Source organism: Bufo gargarizans, chromosome 4, assembly GCF_014858855.1.
Source record: "Bufo gargarizans isolate SCDJY-AF-19 chromosome 4, ASM1485885v1, whole genome shotgun sequence".
Lineage (NCBI taxonomy): Eukaryota > Metazoa > Chordata > Amphibia > Anura > Bufonidae > Bufo > Bufo gargarizans.
In genome coordinates, this window is record NC_058083.1 from 210,945,892 (window position 1) to 210,964,778 (window position 18,887).

Sequence of the window (18,887 nt, forward strand, 5' to 3'; positions counted from 1 at the left end):
AGAGCTGACTTATTATTAGTATATACTGTTATACCGTTGATGTCCGATTTACTTGTATCTTATATTTTTCGGCCTGGTATAAACACACAGGCACTGTCCTACTACAAAACTGGGCTGTATACCTAGATATATGATTTGGTACACCCCAGTGTGGCCATAGTGTATAGTACGAGATACGTGAATGGTTTTAGGCTCATCCAACTTAGGAGGCCTGTCCCAATTAATTGAGTCCGCCTCATCAAAAGGATACTTCCTTTTCACATTTTTAGAGACAAAAAACTTTTTATTAGTTTTTTTCCATTCCTTTTGTATCAAAAATGTTATATTCTCATTCACGGGAAAAACTCAGGATTTTTTCTGCGTTAGGTCGCCAAACATGATATCCTGAACGGATTTCGGGTCTCTGGATTCATCTACCTTCATGGTAGCACAGACTGCTTTTAGTAAAGCTTCCGTATCATCTGGTCTGCCAGTGGATTCTTCATCCTGGGACGAGTCTGAGCTATCTAGGATTTCCCCTGGTTCACTTTCTTCTAATGGATCTGAGTCAGATGTCTTATAAGCCATGCCTGATCTGGTTCCAAGGGAGCTTGAGGCTACGGAAGGAAGGCTCTTTTTGAAATCTTTCAAAGAATCAGAGACCTCTGTCTTCACCATCTCCCTAATACTCTGCAGAAGGGATGGGGACACTTCCTCGACTAGTTTCTCAATGCAACGTTGACATAGCAATTTTGACCAAGAGGGCGCAAGTTTATTTTTAGAGACGGCACATTCTTTCCCTCTGGTTTTTGAGACCGTTTTTCTAGGCCCCTCTTTTATAGTCTAAAAGGCAAGACAAAGGGAAGGGAGATGTAGCATGACTAAAGGAAAAAAAGTGATGGGGAATGATCCCCCTTACCCCACCAGGAATACCGGTCTGCTCTCATGACTCTCCTGCTGATTGGCACGTTGGGCACTCTCCTCCATAGTGCTGTGGGATAGAGTGGTTTCTAGGATCCAAATCCGGCTTCCTATGAGGCTGGCTGGGCTGCTACTGACCGCGCGCCTCCTGTGGGTGAGAATTTCCTCGGTCGGGTCCTGCTGGAGCTATCTGCGGCCATTAATAGGAAATCCACTTCCTACTTCCGGAACGCACGCTGCGTGCGTTCCAAATACCGGAAGTCCCGCAGCCAAGATACGGATCTCGCGAGATTTTGTCCCTCTGCGATGCTGCGCTGAGGAGGGAGGCCCTGGCCTGCTTGAACACTGTCAGGAAGAGCTGGCGTGCCAGACCCACCTCCCAGTGCGACCGGGACTGCAGAGTAGCGGCAGTGCGGCATAGGCCGGACCCCAGCAGCAAGTACCAGACTTCCATCGGTGGCTCCTAGAGGAGACTTACGCCGGGACAGGTAACCCCTCTCCAGATCAAACCCAGGGGCCCTGCAGCCTAAATCTTCTGCTCTCCACGCACCGTCCTCTGTCTAGGACAGAAAACAGGAACTGGTGGTCTTGGAGCCATGCTCCTCCTTATGAGCTCTCCACGAAAGTTCCTGTTTCCTGTCCTGGATGGAGGCGGTCTCTCAAGGGTGCTGTCATGGGAGTAAGGGAAAAATTGTTTTCTGTATTTTAAATTTTTGCCTATATATGGGCCTGACAACCGCACAAGGTGTTGAAGCACAGATAACACAATTCACGGATTACACCATTGACAGCAAAAATATGGATAGATTATGGGGAAAAATTATTGTTTTCCCTAATATTCTTCATATGTCTGCCCCTGACACACAGAAGGTGTTGCTGCACGGATGTCACAAGTCACTGCAGACACCTTCCATATAGCAAAAGAATCGCTATTTCACAAAGTATAAAAAAATAATAATAGAGTACTACTTTGCACAATTAAATTGCTGCCACCACACACAGTACTCCTTAAAAGGACTTTTGGGTCTTTGAAACGTTATTCATTGGAATATATTGCGATCACAATCTCCCTACACTATCTGTCCCTTCCTAACCGCAGCTCTCCCTGACTCGCAATGACCTGAACCCGCATCATCGGGTGCTATATAAAAAAACATGGCTACTGGCATTACAGTGATGGCAGTACTTACCTGCACGTTTATTAGTTGCTTAACAGCCGCGAAACGTGCAGGGAGGAGACTCAAGCATGGCGCTCAAGCGCATGTGGTACTCGGCCGAGTATCACATGTGTCGAGTATAGCGATGCTCGAGCCGAACAGGTATTCATGCATGCTCGCTCATCACTAGTCACAGGTATAGGTCTATCATCAGAGGGAAATGCCCAGCAGAGGATGCCCTGCCTGGAGGCAACCATCATCCGACAGAATGCCGGACACCTCCGGTACAGCATAATGCATTGAGGGACATGTATCGGCACCTGTATGCCGGCACATAAGCGGGCTGACTCTTTGACTTTATATCACAAAGCCAGCCCCCGTGCACTGACTGAAAACGTGCTCACACACATGCATGCAAGGCCATTCGGGAGCATGCCCCGTTGTGTTTAAATAACCTGATGGTGGAGTGTTCGCCAGTTCAGCTGAGCCTCAGCACAGAGGAAGCGAGTGTCATCCCCTGGGCATGAGCATTAACCACTAGAGATGAACATAAACCCCTGGAAATGAACATTAACCTCTGGAGACAAACATAAACCACTGGAAATAATTATTACCTGGCTAAGTAGAACCCCTAGACAATGAAACATAGAAACATAGAATGTGTCGGCAGATAAAAACCATTTGGCCCATCTAGTCTGACCAATATATCTGAATCCTATGAATAGTCCCTGGCCCTATCTTATATGAAGGATAGCCTTATGCCTATCCCATGCATGCTTAAACTCCTTCACTGTATTTGAGCACTATATTAATGAACCCTTTTCCCCTATTACAACTCCTGCCTACAGATTTCATCAATAACCCTTTATTGTAGCTCGCTAGACATTATTAACCCTTTTCCAGCCTTATCCCAGCTCCCCTTGATCCATACCACATTATTAACTATATATACACTGCATATATTGGTTTCTGAATACATTATATTGCTCAATAAATATATTTTTTATTAGTATACGGTGTGTTGAGTCTTCATCCTATTATGCACATCAGAACGTAAGGAAACAGTACGTTAGGAGGGAGGTAAAGTCAGAGTGCCCACACATTGCTGTTTTAAAAATAAATATTTTTACCTGAAAACATTGCTTTCATTGTACCATTGTTGCTGCTGCAGAAGGAAGAAGGCACTGGTTTGTATGATGACGGTGAATGAAATTTGCAGAACCATTGAAAGCAACAGAGGTGGAGAAAGAAGACTTATTGCAGGTCTGTAAGGAGCTAGCTTTGAAGCAGGCCCAGTTAAACTCACTGTAAGAAAAGAACAAAAACAGTATATATTTTTGTAAAGATGGGTGTTCTCTCTACTTGCTTTCACATTTATGGTTGAGTTCACTAAAAATTAGTGACTACATTGCAATAATAGACAATACTACCAATATTAATTGTAATTAGGCTTGATCAAAGCGGGTTCGGACTGCTCTGTTGGAACCTAATACGTTCCTAAACTGGGTTAATAAGCGCTCCGTATAACCTTAGAATGTATTGGCGCCGCAGAGGCCTTCTTTTTGCCAAAAGTAACGCTAGATTTGTTTAGTCTCATGCTTGGCCCGTTGGTGTGAACCAGCTGGTGTGAATTCAATGTCCACACACGTCCTACCCCCTCTAAGGGCAGTTGTCTAAGTGAACTTGCAGAATGACATGCAGAACTGGATGGACAATGTATTTTTTCAGCCTTATGTTCTATGTTATGTACTATGTTAACCCCTCATTCTTCACAGTACCCGTGGTGGTGGGGATAGACTTTCCCAAGAGGAAAATCAGGTTGCTACCTCTTGAGCAGGATTGGCACACGAGGCAGCTGGTACAGGCAGACCAAGAGGTACCTGAGCAAGGTACCAGAGGTACCAACGTAGTCAGCAGGCCGAGTCATAACCAGGAGCGACAGTGCAAGACCGAAGGATGAGGCAGAGGCAAAGTCAAAGAAGCAATAGGTCAGGGCAGGCGGTACAGGTACAGATCAGGCAGTCCGGGTCAGCAACAGGAGATTCAAGGCAAGCAGGGATCAAACAGGTAGGGGAGTCCAGAAACACAAGCAGATAAATCAGCAACCTTTGCAGGACACAAGGACCTTGAAACTCAGGCATCTGGGAAGGGGACTGAGCCACTTATACACATGCAGGAGGGCTAGGATTCGTCAACAAGGTCACATGATCTAACCTATAAAGCCCAGGAAGTGACGTGTGCCAGCCCTTAAAAAAGTGCTGCAGGGAAGAAGCAGCAAGCCTGCTTTGGCCAGGGCTGAAAGGAAACTGTGGAGTGGATCCCAGAACAAACAGTACCTGCGAAGACAGAGCCCAGTACTGCAGGTGAATGGGGACGCACAAGCAGCAGATCACAACTGAACACGGCGGTAAGCAGGAGAACAGCGGTGCACAGCAGCCGCTGTTACATCTGTTATAGTTAGTTTCTGTGCATACATTAATGTTTTAAAATCCAAATTCAAACTTGAGTTTGTTAATGAGCCACAAAGCCAAGTTTGGATTCGGTGTCACAACCAGGTGTGAGAGGGAACATCACATCAAACACAAGAGGGGGGGAAGATATCTGACCGAGAAGCTAGGGAGAGGAAAAGGTCACCAACTAATGAATCCTAACCCTAGCCCTGACTGCTAAACGAATAAACGGACCTCAGTGGTAGGATCATTCATTCACAGTAACCTAAAGCATGACTACCCTGTAATGCCCTGAGGTAGTGATAGGGCCCAAAGATGACCCGTTCCTTAAGTTGAAGGAAAAGGGGTATTGACTCAGACCAGATACCAAAATGCAGAGGAACAACACAAAATAAATACAAAGGAATGAAGTAGAAGAAATAGCAGGAACACCAGAGGAGAAAACACACCAGCTCTTCCACTTGCAAATGAAGCTATACACCGCAAGGAGTGAAGGGAGTAGCCAGACTTAAATAGTAAGGACCACTATGCTGCACCTGACTAGAGGTGTTCTCATTACTATCAACAACAAAGTGAAATTAAAGAGTCTGTCAGATGACATCACCTGCAGACAGCCTCTCCGACCTTCTAACACCTAGCCTGGGAGTGACCATGACAGTTCTACGGGTGGCCTCTGGACACCCAGGACCGACTTTCTTAGGATGAGCTCTGTGATAGGCCTTCACCAGACGATTAGCATTAATTTTGGTTGCTCGGACTCACATCTTCTCCTCAGGTCTGTCAACCAGTGCACGAGATACTGGAGGGATCTACGGAGAACTCGAGTCAATTATCTTGGCGATTTCAAATTCCAAATTACCGTCCACCATGACAAGGAGAACAGCACAACAGGTTCAACCTATCTCTTCAACAACGACCTATGGAACACTTTATGAATCTTCAAAGCTTGAGGAAGTTCAAGACGAAAGGCTACAGGGTTAATAACGGCAGTGATCTTATATGGACCAATAAACCTTGGACCCAACTTCCAAGAAGGTATTTTCAACTTAATGTTTCTTGTGGACAGCCACACGGAATCACCCACTCTCAGGTCCAGACCGCTCATATGTCTCTTGTTAGCCATGCGTTTATCCTTTTTACTCATCTTTTTCAGATTATTTTGAATTTTCCGCCAGATAGATGACAAAGAAGAGGAAAATCTTTCCTCTTCCGATACACCAGAAGTCTCAGTACCAGAAAAAGTGCCAAATTGCGAGTGGAACCCATATGCCCCAAAGAAATGTGACTTATCAGTGGACTCCTTTCTACGGTTATTTATAGCAAACTCGGCCAAAGCCAAGAACAAAGACCACTCCTCCTGGTTCTCAGAGACAAAACATCTCAAATAAGTCTCCAGATTCAGATTCATGCGTTCTGTCTGTCCGAAGAGGCCGAAGATGTACTATGAGGCCGAAGAGAAGGACAATTGTATCCCCATATGAGTACAGAATGCCTTCCAGAATTTGGAAACAAACTGAATCCCTCTATCAGACACCACATCAGAGGGAATACCATGTAGTTGTTGACAAATACCTATGAAAGAGTTTTAGCTTTGGGAAGACCTGTTAATGCTATAAAGTGCACCATCTTACTAAATCAATCAACAACAACTAGAATCACAGTTTTCCCTGCAGAATTAGGTAAATCTGTGATAAAATCTGTGGATAATCGAGTCCATGGACTAGACGGGACAGGCAGCGGAAGCAAAGACCCGGAAGGCTGAGTATGTTTCACCTTAGCACATACACAAGTACTACATGCTGACACAGTCCTCAACACACTTACGCAACCCCGGCCATCAGAATCTAAAAGATATGAGATCAACAGTGGATTTCGTCCCAGGGTGTCCTGTGAGAACAGTACAGTGATATTCCTCGAACACCTTGTGACGTAATTCAGATGGCACAAACAACTTCTCTGGAGGACAAGATTTTGGTGCATCTCCCTGAGCCTCCAACACCTCTGCCTCCAGGTCAGGATAAAGGACGGACATAACTTCCCCTTTGGACAATATCGGACCAGGATCTTCCGAATCACCTTCCCCCAGGAAAGCTACGCGTCAAAGCTCAGCCATGACATTCTTAACCCCAGGGCGATAGGTGACAATGAAATTAAATCTGGTAAAAAACAATGACCAACTGGCCTGTCATGGGTTCAGTCGTTTAGCCGACTCAAGTAGGCCAGATTTTAGTGATCAGTAAGCACAGTAATAGGATGGATTGCTCCTTCCAATTAATGACGCCATTCTTCAAAAGCCAACTTAATGGCCAGCAATTCCCTATTACCCACGTCATAATTTCTTTCAGCAGTAGAGAGTTTCTCAGATAAAAATGCACATGGGTGCCATTTACTGGGTGAAGGACCCTGAAACAAGACCGCTTCTACCCCAAACTCGGATGCATCAACTTCCACAATGAACTGGCTGGGACACATTTGGTTGCACCAGAATAGGGGCAGAAGCAAAACACTCCTTCACAGCTGAAAAGGCTTCTAATGCTGCATCAGACCAAACAGAGAAATCAGCACCCTTCCTAGTCATGTCTGTTAAAGATTTAGCCACAGTCTAATAGTTCAGGATGAATTTACGGTAGTAGTTGGTTAAACCCAAAAACCGCATAAGCACTTTCATATTTTCGGGTCGATGCCAATCCAGCACAGCACGGACTTTCTCGGGATCCATACGAAAACCTGAGGATGAGAGCAGGTAACTCAGAAATTGCACTTCCTGAACTGCAAATACACACTCTTTTATCTTAGCATATAACTTATTATCTCTTAGGATCTGTAACACCTGTTGCACATTATCCTCGTGAGTCTCCCTATCGGGAGAATAAATTAAAGGGGTTCACTTGAATGGAGCTTAACCCCAGCCACGTTAGTTGATACTAGTCGTGACGTCACTGGGCCGGAGGTAAACAGTGAGAAGGCCGTGGCGCTGCTGGAGCGCCGCTGCCTTCTCAAACAGCAGATCAGGGGGGTCCCGGGTGTTGGACCCCCGTAGATCAGAAGCTGATGATCTATCCGGAGGATAGATCATCAGTTAAAACAAAGTGCAGAACCCCTTTAATATGTCATCCAGATATACAACAACAAACCTCCCCACCAGATGATGAAAGATGTCATTGATAAAGTGTTGAAAAACCCCTGGAGCATTGGTTAACCCAAAAGACATGACCAGATTCTCAAAATGGCCCTCAGGGGTATTAAATGCAGTCTTCCACTTATCCCCCTCCTTGATTCTTACGAGATTATAAGCCCCCCTCAGATTCAACTTAGAGAACACCTTGACACCAACAATCTGATTAACCAAATCCAGGACTAAAGAAAGAGGGTAAGCCCCTCCTCCTTTCCCTCAACTCATCCCCTCCTCCCTCCCCTTGTCCAACCCCCTTCCTCTTGCTCTTGTACTTTATCTTATGTTGTACTCTTATATTTTACTGTAATGCTGAGATACACCATGCTTGTTAATCTCACAAACCGAGATGGAGATAATTGCTTCTTCTTGCCATACATATTTGTGTAACTGATATTTGCAAGTCATATGCATATATACCTGTGTTATTAATTGTTCTCTGTATGTTTTTGGAAAAAAACAACAAAAATAAAAACTGTTAATTAAAAAAAAAAAAGAAAGAGGGTAAGGATCACAGACAGTAATACGGTTGAGCACACAGAAATCCAGACATGGCTTCAGGGTGCCATCCTTCTTTTTTACAAAGAAAAAGCCAGCAGCTACAGGGGATATGGATGGTCTGATATGTCCCTTCGCCAAACTCTCGGATATATATTCTCGCATAACCTTTCTTTCAGGTTCCGAAAAATTATACAACCATGATTTGAGCAGTTTAGCTCCAGGAATAAGATTGACGGAACAATCACTTTCCCGAGGCGGAGGTAACTCCTGGTTACCACTCTCAGAAAATACATCAGAAAATTCGGAAATAAACAAGGGTACAGCTTTAGTGGCGACCACAGAGAACAATGCATTAAGACATAGTTGTCTATGCAAAATTCACTCAAATCGAGAATCTGTCTCGCTTGCCATCGATGGTAGGGTTATGTTTTCTTAACCACGGTAGACCTAACACCAACAGAGCAGGCAGAACCTCCAACACATAACATGAGATAGATTCCTGATAAAAATCACCCACTCTTAAATGAATGTCAGGCCCGATGCTATAATAAGGCAGACCAAGCAGCTGCCTTAGGGCGCAGAGAATTTTTTTTAAACCCATATTTTTTGCCCCATAAGATGCTGTTCCCCCCCCCCATTTTGGAAGCGCTTCATTAGTACCGGAGGACCGAGAAGCGGTGAAGGATCTGTACTCACTGCTTCCTGGTCCTCCGCTCGGCTGTCTGCTGTGCAGGGCTGCGCACCATGTGACCTCACTGTGCGCAGCCTTAACAGCTGACACCACACCAAACACAAGATGGGGTGAGGTATCTGGCCTAGAAGCTAGGGAAAAGAAAAAGGTCCCCAGCTAATGAATCCTAACTCTAGCCCTCACTGGTAACCAAATGTGGTAGGACCGTTCATTCACAGGAACCTAAAGCCTGACTACCCTGTAATGCCGTGAGGTAGCAATAAGGCCCAAAGATGACCCGTTCCTTAAGCTGAAGGAACAATGGTCTTGACTCAGACCAAATACCAGAAGACAGGGGAACAACGCAAAATAAATACAAAGGAATGAGACACTTAACTGCTGAAGTAGAAAAAAAGAGCAGGACCACAGGAGACAGCACACACCAGCTCTTCCACTTGCAAATTAAGCTATACACCGCAAGGAGTGAAGGGAGTAGCCAGACATGAATAGTAATGACCACTATGCTGCACCTGACTAGAGGTGTGGTCATTGCCATCAACAACAAAGGGAAATTAAAAGAGGCTGTCAGGTGACATCACGCTCAGACAGTCTCTTTGACCTTCTAACATCTAGCCTGGGAGTGACTGTGACATTCGGATTTTGAAACATTAATGTACAGTATGGAGAGAAACAAAGAAGCTAAAGCAGCTCTCACCCACCATCCACCTGCCTTGAGGACGGATGACAACCTCCGGACTTGATTGCTGTCAATATATGGAGTATGGCGAGAAACTAACTGTAATGGGCCAGGCACGAGAACAAACAAGTGTTGCATTACTGGTGGCTAGAGATGGCCTTGTGGTTCGCCCAGCGGTCGTTTCGCAGCAAACTTTTCTCGTTCGCGGTTTGCCGAACATATAGCGATGTCTGCCGGCGCCATATAATTTTGCATTGTGCAGAACTTTGACCCATGACATATCCATCAGGTGGGACAGGATAGCAAATTTATATGTTTCAGCACATGGACACATCCCCTCCCCTATAAATAAACCCGATCTGGCAGCCATTTTACATTCAGTTTTTTTGCCAGTGTAGGGCAAGGTTGCTGTGTGGAGCAGGGACAGACTGTTAGGGACACCAAACGCTAGCTAATAGGGCCACAAAAGTCCTTTTAAGGACTGGTATAGGTGTGCTATAGATAGCTGTGACATACTAAGGGGTGTGATATACTTATATTATACTTTCTAACATAGAAAGTATAATATAGTGCATTTGTATTGTGCAGCAGTTGTGTGCGGTTCTGCTGCGATACTGCAGCTATATAGAGGGACAAGCGCTATTGGAATAACTAATTGCAACTGGTGTGATATACCTGTTGCCCCCCCCCACCCCCCCAAAACAATCTGATTAAGGGGTGCAATATACCTATAATATACCTTCTAATATAGTAAGTATATTATAGTGCATTTAAGGGGCTCTATATATTTGATACCACAAAATACTGATAGAAGGGATTGATATACCAGCTTCCACAAAATATAGATTGAGGCCTGCGATACGGCAGCTTCGATCAAATATTGATTAAAGGGTTTGATATACCTGCTTCCAGAAAATACTGCTCTTCTATAGGGACTTTGTCATAGGGTCATTTTGAAAATGACAGGCAGAGGAAGAGGGAGTCAATACTAAGGGGTGTGATATACTTATATTATACTTTCTAACATAGAAAGTATATTATAGTGCATTTGTATTGTGCAGCAGTTGTGTGCGGTTCTGCTGAGATACTGCAGCTAGATAGAGGGACAAACACTATTGGAATAACTAATTGCAACTGGTGTGATATACCTGTTGCCCCCCCCAAAAAAAATCTGATTAAGGGGTGTGATATACCTATAATTTACCTTCTAACATAGTAAGTATATTATAGTGCATTTGCATTGTGCAGCATAGTGTGCTGTTCTGCTGAGATACCACAGCTAGATAGAGGGACAAACGCTATTGGAATAAGTAATTGCACCTGTTGTGATATACCTGTTGCCCCCTCCCAAAAAAAAAAAAAAAAATGTGATATACCTATAATATACCTTCTAACATAGAGGTTTGATATACCGGCTTCCAGAAAATACGATACGACAGCTTCCACCAAATATTGATTAAAGGGTTTGATATACCTGCTTTCAGAAAATACTGCTCTTCTATAGGGACTTTGTCATAGGGTCATTTTGAAAATGACAGGCAGAGGAAGAGGCAGTCAATTCTGCATGGGTGTTAGGGGTCGGGCAGGTGAACCAGGCCGGAGACTATGTGGGAAGTTGGAGAAGGTGCGTGCAATTACATCAAAGGACGCACCAGAGTTGGTTGAGTGCCTCACTCAGACTTCCGCTTCTGCACCCTCCTCATTCTCTGTATCTGCACCCTCCTCACTCTCTGCTGTGTGCACCCCCAAAGACACCACCACCATAGCCCTCTCCACTCGAGTCAGAGGAATTATTTTCCAATCTATTCCCAGACCTTACCAATTCACAGCCATTCTTGGCATCAGATGAGGAAGAGGAGGTAGCAACGGCAGCAGTCTTACGACAGTATCCAGATTATCCCAAGGATGGAGGTCCCTGCTGTTGCTGCCTACTCCGAGATCTCTAATGTCAGTGGTGGTGAATGTGACGATGATGACGTGTCGATGGATGTCACATGGTGTGACGAATACCAGACCGCGTGCCCACCTGACATCGCCTACGTCGAGCTCACGAGACACAGTATGGTCACGAGTTACCAAAGCATGATGTTACACCTTCCAGAGGAGCAGGTAAGGTCAGCTTGGTACAGTTTACACATATCTCTGTGCCCACACGGGCACAGAGAGGCAACTATCTAAGAGAGTCTTTTCACTGCCGCAGTGAAAACAGCGCTGTCTCAGCCTGGGTATCTGCCACCAGCTTCTCGTTTGATATAAGCCCAGTCCGCTACCGGGATTATATAGGGTGAGAAACCAAGCTCGCGGTAGCTTATAACTAGGCCGAAACACGGATGTGGGGATCTGTGATCGAGATACAAGATATAGCAATGTTAAATTATATATTTAATCACCTTAAGGGCACACTAGATATAACACAATATACACAGAAATATTTCTTTATGACCTTGCTGCCTTCTAACTAGTCTTATGTCCTCCTTACTTTACCTACCTTCCACTTTCTCTACATTAGTGCAAAAATTCTGAGACTTGGATCTCTTTTCATTTTTTCATTATCCTTTTATCATTCTTTTTCTATCTTTATGACTGGTCAATGATATGCAATGTTCATTGCCTTGAAAAGATAGCAAAACAGAATATCTCATGTTTATACTTTTCACAGATCCCTTGAGAAAGGTCTTGATAGGACCGAAATGTTGGGATACATTATGGCCTAAAATTATATTACGTGTATGTTCTAACAATGGCGCGATCAGTCATATATTGACATAATTTGAATTTTTGTGTTCAAAATAAATTTGCAAACAAAAGACATTGGTGTGCCGTGGATTATCTACCTATTACGTCTCCAAACACATTGGCACAATGTGACCCCCTTCAGAAAAGACCCAGCCCGCTGGCTTGCATGGGCTTATGACCTATAGCCGGCTGCTCTCCTCCCCGCCTATGGGTAGGGTCCACCCCTCCTTCTCGGGTTCTGGCAGCAAATGACCCATAAAACCCCTTAGGGCTCATAGCCCCAGACCAGAATGTCGCAGGAAGATGGTTCAGGACCCAATTGATCCACCTGGGTTCCGGCTACAACTAGAGTCCAAACATGGTGCCGCTATGTGGTTTCTGTGGAGAGATATGTATATATCCCCTCCCGGGCATCCTAGCTTTAAGCCAGGACTATGTGGCTGTTCGGCTTTGCCCCAGGATCGCAAAAAGATAACCAAATTATGCATGGGATGGACGGACAATTCATAATTCCTTATGAAATGTAGTTGCCAACATGTCTGGGAGGTATCATTAATCCTGGGCAAGAGCTGAGACCTCCTGCTGGGGTTTTTTTCCTGCAGGATTAGCTTGCCTCCAACCTGGCTGGTTGAGGTGTGACTTTATCCACCTGGGGCCTCCTTGAAGCCTAGACCCCTGGGGCTTCCTCCCTTGATAGCTGGCATCAGATGGCTGGGGGGAGGGGGGAGAACTTATTTTGCATGTACACTGTGTACATACCAAAAAGGTGAATAAAATCACAATCAGGGCTGCCAATAAATGATAAACCTTATTTCTCACACATGGGTACCCACAAGAGGAAGAGGAGGGGAGTTCAGAGGGAGAGACAGGGCAGCAGATATGATAAAGGAGGAGACAGGCAGAACTCGCAGTGCACAGAAGGCAAAAAGCAGACTGCAAATGTATGTGGAGCGAGCCATCCACTATGCACGTTAACATCTGGCGCTCCCAGGACGCCAGCACATGGCCCCGCAGTGTGGGCTTTTTTTAATGTGTCAGCTGCTGACAATAGTGTTGCCACCTACAGCCTGTGCTGTAAGTCGCGGTAAGCCCAACGCTCATTTAGGGATGACCACCTTAAGAAGGCACCTGGCCTCCCATCACCAAGCTCAGTTGGAGCAACACCGTCAGAACCCACAAAGCCACACTCCTGACACTCCAAGTCCTGCCTCTTCTCCTCTCTCCTCCCATTTGTCCCCCACTTCACCTTCCACCGTGCCATCATCGCGTTCTTCGGCAAAAGGCAGGCTTCCATGGCACAATTGTTCGAACATAAAAAGTTGATGACTCCGGATAACCCTTTTGCCCAATGGCTGACTGCTGGCTTGTCGGAATTGATAGAATGCCAACTACTGCCATATAAACTGGTGGACTGGGAGGCCTTTGAAAATTTGTGGCCATTGGCACACTGCAATGGAAGGTCCCCAGAAGGAAATATTTCTCCCAGAAGGGCATCCCAGAGCTATATGTCCATGTTCAGCGGCAAGTGAATGTATCTCTGGCACACCATTTCGCTGCCAAGATACATCTGACCACAAACACGTGGTCTAGCAAACACGGACAGGGAAGGTACAGTACATAACTTTTACTGCCCACTGGGTGAGCATATAACCCGTGTCTTCCGTGTGGATTTGGTGTTACCACCAAGGATTGCTTGCAGGTCTGCATCTTCTTCTTCTCCTCCTCCTCCTACTCCATCCTCCGTCTCCTCCTTAGCTGACTCCTCATTTTCCACTGCTACCGACTCTACCGCTGCACCCCCCAAACTCCAGAACCTATTTGATGTGCCAGGTGGGATGTTGCCATGCTGCAGCTGTTGTGCCTTGAAGCCAAGAGCCACACCGGTCCTGAACTGCTTTCAGCTCTGCAGTCAAAGGCCGATCAGTGGCTAAATCCGCTCAATTTGACAGTTGGTAAAGTGGTGTGCGACAATGGTGCCAAACTGCTGAGCATGCTTAAACAGCTCAAAATGAAACACGCGCAGTGCATGGCACATGCCTTGAACTTAGTCGTGCAGCGATTTGTTACCAAATACCCCAGGGTTCAAGATGTCTTGCGGCAGGCCAGCAAAATCTCTGGACATTTTAGAAGATCTTACACGGCCATGGCTAGTCTTGCTGATGTTCAGCGGCGACACAACCTGGCCATCAGACGTCTGATTTGTGACAGCCCGACGTGCTGGAACTCCACCTCGTATAGGCTTGATAGGCACGACTACCTGTACGAACGCTGCAGCAGGACAGGTTCTGGGGAGCTTGGTTTCTTTTCACTGTGCCAGTGGCTGCTCATACGCGACACATGCAGACTTCTGTGGCTATTTGATGAGATCACCAAACTAGTCAGTCGCAGCCAGTTCACCATCAGTGACATTGTACCTTACGCCTTCTTTCTGGAGCGTGCATTGCGTCGTGTCATTGATTAAGCTATCGAGGAGCAGGACCTGGAAGATGAGGAAGTTGCAATGCAATGAATTAATTCCCAGGGGGGCTACTCCATCTGAGACAAGTCAGCAGGAGTCTGAAGAGGAGTCAGAGGAGGATGGTGCCTGGGGGGAGGAGGAGGAGCAAGAAGAGCAGACTTTAAACTTTTCAGAGATCCTTGGTGTTGTCTGTGGATGGGGAGGAGAACGAGGACGACATTCTCCTGGGCGATGAGCAAGAGCCAGCGCGCTCCACCACTTCCAATTTAGTGCAAAGGGGAGCCTTCATGCTCCAGTGTTTGAAGACGGGACCCCCGTATAAAAAGCATAAAGGGCAAGGACTAGTACTGGGTGGCAATGTACTTAGATCCCCGGTACAAACACAAAATGTCGGACATGTTACCAGCATCACAGAGGTCTGGCAGAATGCAGCATTTCTAGGCATTGCTTCGAGAGATCCTGCATTCTGCTGTTGCGGGCACTGGCAGAGGAATTTCCACCCACAGAGAAACAGTTGCGAGTATTAATCCTACCGCACATGCAAGAAGAGGGCAGTTTGAAGATGTGTTGGTCACTTCAGATATGAGATCATTCTTGCAGCCAACTCATCGACAGCTGCCCTCCGGATCCAGCCTCAGGGAATGCCTAGACCAACAGGTGTCCGACTACATTAGGTTAATGGCCGATGTAGATGCTCTGAGAAGCAAGGAACCCCTGGACTACTGGGTGTGCAGGCTTGACCTGTGGCAAGAGCTGGCACAATTTGCCATGGAACTTTTGGCTTGCCCCTCGTCGAGTGTCCTGTCCGAAAGGATGTTCAGCGCAGCAGGGGGGATTGTGACCGATAAGCACTCTCGCCTAGCTCACGACAGTGTGGACTACCTCACATTTCTAAAAATGAATAAGGCATGGATCTCGGAGGAATTCAACACCTGTGACGACCACGTTTAATTGAATTTTACCTATTACCATTTATTTTATTTTTTTTTAAAGAGGGGGGATTTCGTAAGCCATGTTTTTAATCCAATTTTATATTTGTAGTTTTTTTTAAAGCATATCTATTTGACATGTATTTGTACTGGCCTGCAGTAAAATTGATATCCAATGACCATACACTATACCTCTAGCCACTTAATCACTTGATCTTTTCTGCACGGTGAATGCATAATTTTTGGGGCCTGTAATCTAACTGGCCAACAGTAAAATTGTTATTCAGTGACCGCATAATGTACCTCGAGCCACATAATCACAATTTATTTTATGTCAGGTGAATGACTAATTTTTTAGGGCCCTTACTCCCTTGGCCTAAAATAAAAATTTTCTAGGTTCCAGCAGGGCGCATTTTTGAGAATTTCCTTTTGAGAGGCATAAAAATGGCCCATGATTTAAATACATTTTTTTTAGGGAATTTTTGTCATTGATCCCCCTCTAGTATGTCACTGTCCATGTTGTGGAACTATTTGTGCACTTCTAGTAAGTATTTGGTGGTTGCAAAAATGACCTGAATCTTTTTCGTTTTCGCCTGCCATTAAAGTGAGTGGGGCCCGCCGCGTGCTTGCGGTTCGCAAACAGTTGACCACATTCACGCGATCATATTCGCGAATCGTCCCGGCCGATGTTCGTCCATCACTACTGGTGGCGATAAGAAGATTGCCTCACTGGAGCCAAAACATTGTAAGACCGTATGGAGGGCATATTATTAACACTCAACCCTAATTGCAATGTCAAAGGGTTCTCAGTATATTTCACTAATCTTAACTGGCACCTTGCACACCATAATCAATAACGGTAAATCCATTAAACTATATTTTGATATTAACATGAAATAGTTGTCTGGATTAGGAAACAAACTGCTCAAATACACTACTCAGGTTGTTTCAAAGAGTTTTTTGTTATCTTTTTTACGATCTTGCAGTTTTTCACAACTTTAATTTATTTTAACTTTTTTCACAGTCTTTGATGTGGCAAAAGGTTGCCACCATAAAAACACAAACAACCCACAAAACTGGTGTCAGAATGTCACCAAGTTTGACTGCACACCAAAAGCTTTGCAACCTTTTCGGCAGTTTAGACCGTAAATGGCATTTTTCCAAAAAGGGGGTTGAGCTGGGTGCCTATAGCCATCCTGACACATTTTTTAAAATAATTTATACAAGGAAATTGGCGCAGATTATAGTTGAAATGTGCAACGCCCAGTTGCCACATCTGGGGTATCCCTTGCCCCTTAGGAGGTTTTTACAATATATATCCCTCTTAAAGAGCAAGTGGTTGTGATGCCAGTTGCTGTTAAGCAACAAAGACATGGAGACCCCTTTGTAGTACAGTGGAGTTGATACCCATTGTAGGAATGCCAGAGTGGTGTGGTACAGGTTTTGGCTTAACTTTTGGCAGGAAAACACTCTAAGCACTGCTATATCTGTACTCTCTCAGCTCTGCTATATCTATACTCTCTCAGTTCTGCTATGTCAGTTGGATTAATAGAAACTTTTACTATTCTGCTGGAACGTAGCTTAGCTTTCTCTAGTCTGTCTCTCAATGTAATCCTAGGAACTTCTTCCTGGCTTCAAGCTTACTTATCTTGGCTTTTAGGCAATGCAAGCCCAGGAGGGGACATGCAGTCATGCAGGACTCACAGGCAGGGCCTGTCCGGCAGGGACGAGGCCTGCTGCTTCCCCAAGCAGGGGGAAAGCCACACATACAACCTCTCCCCAGGGAGGGGGTAGGTTGGACTAACTTTCACTAACACTAAACTCCTCCCTCTCTAGAGAGGGGAATAGAGTGGAAGAAAGGTTCCACTCTATCTAACATAGCTCTGCCACAAATTCCGTCATCTGCTGGTGAACCAGGCACATTACATGTTAACAGTTACATAGAAATTACATATGCATTATGCAGGACATGGCAATAAATATACATGAGATCACACAGGATGCACCATTGAAGATAGTGGGGGCAAGACAAAGGCGTTACAAATGTACACCAGTTCCCTCGTTGATTTAAATTTCCCTTTTGGCACATGGAACTGCACAGATGTGCATCTGACACCAGCAGATGATAGATTAAGACCGGCATGTAATACACCAGTCTTTAGAAATGTCACCCTATGTGTGAAGGAACCCTTAGGGAAATCTAAGTTAACAAAAGGAGTTGTCAGAATGGGCATTTTCTAGTGTTTCCAGGGTGTCAAGTTTAACTTGTTCTGGCACAATCCCAATTTTTTCAGACCCTTTTAAATAATACTTTTATGCAGCATATGCAACACGCCAGACCTGCAGGGTATAGCGAAGTGAGGTCACGGTTATGGGCAATCGAGGGTTGCTCACTGTATTGGAGAACCCTGGGCAGGCATGTGGCAGTGAAGGAGAGGTAGACACAGTTCCTCTGGGGCACACTCTGTATGTAGGGACCAGGCCTGATGGTGGATGAGGTTCCCTGGATGTTACGGGTATTTTGAGTGCCTGGGGCAAGGTCCCTTTAAGGTTCGTGACGCCAGTGCCTTTGACGGTGGCACACCGGTTGATAGTTGGAATAAGTGAGGTACACAGGTGGTATAGTGAACCAAACGTTGCTTTACTTAACAGTCCAACTTTATACATCAAGTACAGAAGGGGTTAATGCAGTCCTTTATATCAAGTACTTCACAAGCAGGCCTCAACACAAATACTGGCAGGTATAATTCGGTGCAAGATACTCAGAGGGTAAATCCACAATACACTCAGAATCAGGTTGTACCTTTCCTCAGAAATAGTGTACACTGTCCTTTTAGAACTCCTGTCTGGCTTTCTATCCCAAGGCCCGGATGCCTAAATGCTGGCTTAAATCCTTGGTAAATATATCTTCCTCTCGTATGGATTCTTGCTTTACTACTTTATAGTTCCTCTGCCCATTAGGTTATTTATCTGTGCTGATGACACTGTCTCTGCTTGACTTGAGGGTAACTGCAGGTTTTCTCCCAGGAGGTCCTCTCCTACTACTGGGGTATCTCAACTGAGCTATCCTTAGCCTCAGGAGCTTCAGGCTGATGAGGTAACTCCTCTAGTCCCCTGGAATGCACTCGGTCTCCAAGCAGGCTGTACTTCATCTAGCCCCTTGGTGCAGCTAGAAACCAGGACTGTCCAGCTGCATGTCAGGAGGAGGCCCTCAGCA

General features: G+C 45.3%; 1 protein-coding gene across 1 annotated transcript in view; it reads right to left on the minus strand.

Moving 5' to 3' along the window:
- LOC122936381 (probable cation-transporting ATPase 13A5) overlaps window positions 1-18,887 on the minus strand; it is a 652,597-nt gene that overhangs the window by 99,536 nt on the left and 534,174 nt on the right. Inside the window, exon 26 of the mRNA XM_044292565.1 lies at window positions 3,188-3,362. Within this exon, the coding sequence (XP_044148500.1) occupies window positions 3,188-3,362 (175 nt within the window). The remainder of the gene's footprint in view (window positions 1-3,187; window positions 3,363-18,887) is intronic.